The sequence below is a fragment of the Gavialis gangeticus genome, unplaced genomic scaffold, assembly GCF_001723915.1.
Source record: "Gavialis gangeticus isolate Ggan-Ray unplaced genomic scaffold, GavGan_comp1, whole genome shotgun sequence".
Classification (NCBI taxonomy): Eukaryota; Metazoa; Chordata; order Crocodylia; family Gavialidae; genus Gavialis; species Gavialis gangeticus.
The window spans coordinates 177,265,242-177,272,246 of NW_017729032.1; the positions used below are offsets into that span (position 1 = coordinate 177,265,242).

Below are 7,005 nucleotides of genomic sequence, written 5' to 3' on the forward strand. Positions count from 1 at the left end.
CTGCATCCCCACACTGCCTGCCCATATTCATCTTGGCATCAGTGATGACTCCAAGATCCTTTTCTGCCTCTGCGCTGACAAGAAGGGAGTTCCCCGGCCTGTAGGTATGCTGCTGGTTCTTCCTCCCCAGGTGCAGCACCTTGCACTTGTCAGTGTTGAATCCCATCCTATTCTCATCCACCCACCCCTGTAACCTGTCTAGGTCCGATTGCAGCCTATTCCTCCCTTCTAGCATGCGCACATCCCCCCACATCTTAGTGTCATCAGCAAATTTGAACAGGGTGCTTTTTACCTTCTCGTCCAAGTTGCTGATGAAGATGTTGAACAGTGCGGGCCCGAGGACCGAGCCCTGCAGGACCCTACTGCTCGCATCCGTCCAGGTCAAAAATGACCCATCCACCACCACTCTCTGGGTGCAGCCCTCCAGCCAGTTAGTGACCCTTTTGACTATGTAGGTGTCGACACCACAGTCCCCCAGTTTTTTAATGAGAGTGGTGTGAGAGACAGTGTTAAAGGCCTTCTGAAAGTCCAGAAAGACTATGTCCACTGCTACCTCTGCATCTAAAGATTTGGTGACCTGGTCATAGAAGGCCACCAGGTTGGTTTGACAGGACCTGCCTCTAATGAACCCGTGTTGGTTGCCCCTAAGCATAATCTCCTCTGCCCCAAGCATAATCTCCCTCTCCCAGATCTTCTGGTCTTTGCAACCTCAACTCCTCCCTGTTCTGAGCAATCCCAACTTTGGAATCATTGTGGAGCTGAGTGTACTGCATAGCATGTCTCTTATGTGATCTCCCTGAATCCAGCTTGTTCCTTCCCCCGATAACTTAATTGAATCACGTCTTCTGTTAGAGGATCTACAGAAAAATAGACAGGCTTTACTCCACTTAATTGTGCTATTTTTTTCCAGTAACATGAATTAAAAGGCCGAAGTTCAAAACTTAATCCACATTTGTGAAAAATTATGTATGGTCAAACTTTGCTCTCAGCTATGGAAGTACATCTCCCCTCTCTGTATTCAGTTCTGCCTGGTGGCAATTCTGTCTTCTTTTTGTATGTGTCAGGGCTTTGTTTCTAAATGGTACAACTTGGTCTGGCAGTTACGTACAATAATCAGTTCCTTTTAAGCACAGCCCTACATACACTGACAGGCATGGTTGGCTGTCACAAGTTCTCTATGTTCTTTGCTTTATTAAGCAAAGAGCATGTTAAAATTGGCCAATTTTTTGCTTTTTAACAAAATAAAAATTGTAACAAAATTATATGGGAACAGTATCAGCATCCTGGATTGTATGTGTAATTTATGTAAAAAGTTGAGATTTTAGCAGTATTGTAATATACCTGAATGCTAAAGACTAAAAAAAACCCCTAGATGCATGCAAGCTTGATGATATGCTAATTGTGTTACCACACAAATCCAAAAGTCCAGGGTTGCCTAACTTTAATAGCAGTAATTTTAAGACTTGCTTTTCAAGAAGGGATATTTTGAGCTTTGGGACTTGTATGTCATTAATTGGTAAAAGAAAGTTTTCTGTTTCATTTGGAATGTCTTATTGCTTTACTTGTATGATTGTTTTGTACTTATTTAATTGGGGGTTTTATACTTCAGTTACTATGGAGTAATAAGTAGGTTTTAAAATTCCTTTATGTTGCCTCAAAGTCTTATAGCATACTTCAATGCCTAATTAAGAGTTCACTTGATGCTATATGCCCTGCCTTGTCATTGGAGTCCTAGTTGCACTGGATCTGACACACTGCATTAAAGGGATTCCTCCTGGTATTACATGAAATCTTTGGACCTTTTTCCTTACTGATGTCCATTTCACAATTAGAGTTGTTTATGCACTGGTAATCTGCAACTTTACTAATGTTTGGTGATCATGTAAGACAGTGGTGCTCAACCTTTTTCCCTAGTGGGCCAGATAGGCAGCGCCCTCTCTGTCTGTGAGCTGGATCTTGCTGATGGTTCCAGTCTGGAATGAAGGTCAGTGCAGTGGGCACCACCCAACCACATGGAGGAGGTGGGGCTGGGGAGGGCAAGCAGCCCAGCCTCAACCCAGCCCCAGAGGGGAAGTGGGCATGGCCTGGCCTGGCCTGGCCCTGTGGGGAAAGAGGAGGCATGGCTTGGCCAATGGTGTGGTATCAGGGAGGAGCACGATCCAGGCTCAAGCCAACCCTGTAGGGAGAGGTGACATGGCATGGCTCCATAGAGGAAAGGGGCATGGCTTGGCCCTGGTTTGTTTTTTTTTGGGTGGGACATAGGGGATGAGACACACGGCCCACCCCAAGCTAGCCCTATAGGTTTTCATAATTTTGAATAAACTGAACTTCATGAGTAAAAGATAAATGAAGAAAATAATCTCCCGGAAGCTGTATAGGTATCAGAAACTTGTTCATGGAGATTCCACCAGCTTTTTTTTTTCTTTAGAACACTGGCAGAAAACACAACCTGGCTATGTGTTTACTTTGTTCATTCATTCATTATTTTGGGGAAAAATAGGTTTAGACCTTAACATGTTTTATTTCAGATTTAATGTTAAATATGGTTTTATTATTATTTTTTAAGAAAATGAAATGCAATGTTGTTTTTTTTTAATTACAAAGGGGGGGAGTGGGAACACTGGAAAATAAGAAATAAAATATGTAGTTGCTCATCAGTTGGGTGTCATATGTCTTGCAAACTAAATGAAGCAGGTTTCTGTGGAAAACATTGTGATCATGTAATTAAAGTCTGCATTAAAGTATCACAAAAGGTAGCCAAATCAGGGCTGAATGGCCAGCTTTAATCTTGAATTTCCAAGTGCTTGACTTGGACCTTAATGTTCTGCTAATGAGTTTGTTTTATGTAATTGTATATACTACTCTTACATTTAGTGTTTTATGTCCAGAAATTGGTTTTATACATTACACACGAACTTGTAAATTAAAGGTTGTATACTCTGAATATGGTAAAAACAAAGCAGAAAATGTTTGATCCTTAGGCCTTTTAAATCTAAAGTGATAGACAATATCAACACCCCCTACAACTAACCCATCAGAATACATGGATCCTACACATGCCTTTCCCAAAATGGGATACATCTGATGTAATACACCACATGCCCTAGTGGTAACTGCAGAAGAAACTAGACAGATTGCATGAACCAGAATGAACTCTTGCGGGGCGGGGGGGAAGGACAGAGGTGTGCACATATGCCAATAGGAGCACATTTTTTCCACAGGATAACACCCCCCCATTCTTGCCTAACTAGTATTGTGCTCAAGGGAAATTTACAAACCATTTTTAAAAGGCAGTCTTGGGAGCAAAAAATTACAATCTGCCTGCATGCTAAGGAATGGCCTCAAGTTACAGTAGGGGAAATTTAAGATGGAGATTAGGAGGAACTTTCTGTGTGGGTGGTCGGGTATTGAAATAGGCTACCTAAAGAAGTTGTGGGAATCTCTGTGCTTAGAAACTTTCAAAAGCAGTTTAGACAGACACTTGGCTGAAATGATTTATGCAAGAATGATTGTGCCTTGAGCAGGGGGCTGGACTGCATGACCTTGTGAAGTCCCTTTCAACCATACTTTGCTATGATCCTGTGAGCCAAGGGCTGAGCACTGATATTGACTGCCATACTATAACTTACTTGATTCCTAAAGTTCTTCCTTCACGTTACAGTTGATAATGGTCCCCTTCCATTTTGATAGGTCTTTGATTGTTAACCTTCCTTTCTCTGCTAACTGTCTGTTACCTCTGGAGATTCTCTCTTCAAATTCACAGGCCAACATCATTTTTTAATCATCACTGTGACTGCTTCTTCCTTCAGACCTGATGAAGAATGCTGTGCATTTGAAAGCTTGTCTAACTACGCCATGCATTTGGTTCAGTAAAAGATAAGATTCACAGAAATGTTTCCCTGTGCAAATATCACCCTGTGTCATTTTAATAACCATTTGGTGTTGTGTTATCCCTTCTGAAGGGTTTTATCAGCTGCATGCTGCTGAAAAGAGAAACAGTCTTTCCCCTTCAATAAATGAGGGTTAACAAATATAGTTTATAAAGTACAGATTGTATTTTAAGTAAAATCTGTTAGTAGCAATTGCAGAGATGATAACCACAGGAAGAAATCAATAATACAAGGTGTGAGAAATAAAGAAAACCCTAAAAACCCCGTGTACTTTTTTTCTGAAATCTTTCAAAGCACACACATACTTCTTCAAATCATAGGATCTTACCTTAATTATTCAGAACATGCTAGGCACCAGTGCACAGAGTGAAAAGGGCACAGTGCCTAGCATGCTATGAACTGCATTCAGTCCCTTCTAAGGATAACTGGGCAATATTAACGCTGTTATATGCACACACATTTACACAATTCACAGGATAAATCCAGAGATTTCCAAAATGATTCCATATTGTCAAAAACAATCCAACCTGTTGCGGTCTTTTTGAGTTCTTTGCAATAGAAGAATTGCTCTCTCATGTTTCCATAGTCAAGAAATTAGTGATAAAAAGTTAAGAGCTGACTGGCATTTTCTAAGGGGTGCCTCAAGTCTAACAAGGTTGAGAACCACTGGATTATGTCTACAGTTACAAGTTAATCATAGTAACCAGGCTGGTGTGGGTTTTATTTGTTCTAGTGAGCCTGTCAATGAAGTTATGCAGGTGTATCAGTGATCCACAACCCATGGCCCATGCGCTGGATTGGGCCTGTGATATCTGGGGCTGGCACTATGTGGCAGGGGTCACTGGCAGCTTGCCTGGAGGTGTCACAGCAGGCAGCAGGAGGTCAGGGTTGAACCTGCAGTGCCCCAGTCAGCAGTAGTGACTGGGGGCTGCCAGGAGGCAGGCTGGGTTCATCTGGGCATTGGAGAGTCCAACAGAGCACTGAGAAGGTAGCAGGAGATTTGTAGGACCAGTGCCCAATAAGTTTGTTCTCCCCTCCTTTGCCCCACCCACCATTTTCCAGGGCATCAAGTCGACTTGCCATAGGACTCCATGTTTAATCCGGACATCGGGCCAGTCGTATTCATTTCAGTGGGTGATTGAACTGTTGTTTGGCCTGCCTTTAGGCTGAACTGTGTTAATTGTATCTGCATGTAGTGAAAGGAACTCTGGTGTAGTAGTGATATTGGCAGAGACCCCCAGTATAGACACTGCATGTGCAGACAGAAGTTTTGCTATCAGGGTAACTACTCTTATTTCCCTGAATAACATAAGTTAAGCAGATAGAAACCCTCTTCTCTTGAGTGCTAAATACTACATATTTAGGACATTGCAAACTTTTTATTTTTTTTTTAAGGTAAATCAGATAAATATGATTCCAGGGATGTGGAAAGATTGCAGCAAGATGATCTGTTGGTTGAAAATTACTTGATTTGGCGACATGATGTTGTGGATGATACACTGAAGATGATTGATGAAAGCTTTCAGTGGAGGAAACAATATGCAGTTAACGGTAAGGTGTCATTTATTGTATAATCATATTGATACTATTTTGTCACTTTTTTACTAAGTGATAGCCAGCATTATGTATAGTGTTGCATGTAGCCTATGTAGCTCTACATATATAGTGTTGCATTAAGCCAAGGTAAGTCGAGATGCATTTTATTTTGTCAAGCTGCCATATCAATAACTAATTGTATGCTGTGATTCAGAGTGGAGCTGTGCAGTAACTTAATGGATCAGAAATAATTTGGAAGTTGAAGTGGTTGAATTTATGCACTGCAGCTGTTTTATCAGTCAAGCTGGAGGTTTTGCCATGACTGCTAGCTGTCATGCTGACCAGTATTATTTGTTTCCTTTTATTCCCTTGCTTACATTTATCAGTTTTCCTTGGGTTTAAATTTGTGTTGTGTTTGTATGTTGCTTAGCAAAGCAGACTCCTCCGTGATGGGGTACTTCAGTGATATGTTAATAAAAATAAGTAATATTATAACCATACTGTAGTGTTCAGAGGCTCCAATGAAACGTGGTCTATATTCTTGTGTACTTCATAAAAACAGTGTCTCTGTCCCAAAGACTTAAAGCTAAATAACGAAAAAATGAAAGAGGGTTTTAACAGAGAAAACATTCAGAAGGAAAGGAAGAGCAACCAAATATTTGTACCTCTCTTTTTGCATCCTTGACTCATTCTCCTCTCTTCCTGAATAGAGGCTAAACTTTTTATAGCCTCATTCAAACCAGAATAGAAAAGTGATTAAAGTTTGTAAATTGGTTTTAACACCTCTGTTTTGCAATTAATTTACAAAATAGTCCATTTATGTCTATACCACTCATACAGTTGCTGCTATAAAAGATATCAGCCGCAAGAATTCTTGCCTTTCTCACATCCCCTGGACCATTGCAGCGGCAGCATCACCTGAACACTGCAAAATAAACGTCAATTCTGAAGATGAATTTTCCTGTTCTATTTTAAAATTCTGTATTTTCTAGTAATTTAAAATGGTTAAAACAGACTTTTAGCAACTTATTAAAATAACCCTTCCATTTACTTTGTAGATTTGACTGACTCTGTTCTTCCAAAATGGCTGTTTGACACTGGTGCTCTTTACCTGCATGGATATGATAAAGAGGGCTACAAGTTATGTAAGTTTATCTAATTAAAGTTTTTATTTAAATACTACTCTGCCTTTTTTCTGACTGGAACTAGCTAAAATGTTTCAAAGAAAAGGAGCAGTTACATATACTGGGTTCTACTTTTCAAGTGAATTTGAATGCTTGTTACAAAATAGATGCTTAACAAATGGTGAAATGAATTTTTCTAGTAACACCTATTTTGCTGATTCCAAGAACATTTTACTAGAAAAGAAAAAAAATTTAAAGCAATCATATTTTGCAGCTTAAAATTTGGCTTTGGATATTTGTGAACAAACACTACAATAGGAGAAGCTTATGATTGGGGATTTATCAATTTGCAGCGGCTGCCCCCTAATTTTGCAGGCAGAACATAGGCCTGGGCAGCTACTCTATGGGCAAAGCGCAGTATGCTCCTCTTCCCCCCCCCCCCCCCCCCCCCCCCC

The 7,005-nt window shown here is 40.5% G+C and overlaps 1 protein-coding gene across 1 annotated transcript in view; it reads left to right on the forward strand.

Moving 5' to 3' along the window:
• The window catches only part of MOSPD2 (motile sperm domain containing 2), a 57,823-nt gene that overhangs the window by 10,533 nt on the left and 40,285 nt on the right, over window positions 1-7,005 (forward strand). The window contains exons 3-4 of the mRNA XM_019524684.1: window positions 5,286-5,441; window positions 6,485-6,571. Coding sequence (XP_019380229.1) covers window positions 5,286-5,441; window positions 6,485-6,571 — 243 coding nt within the window. The remainder of the gene's footprint in view (window positions 1-5,285; window positions 5,442-6,484; window positions 6,572-7,005) is intronic.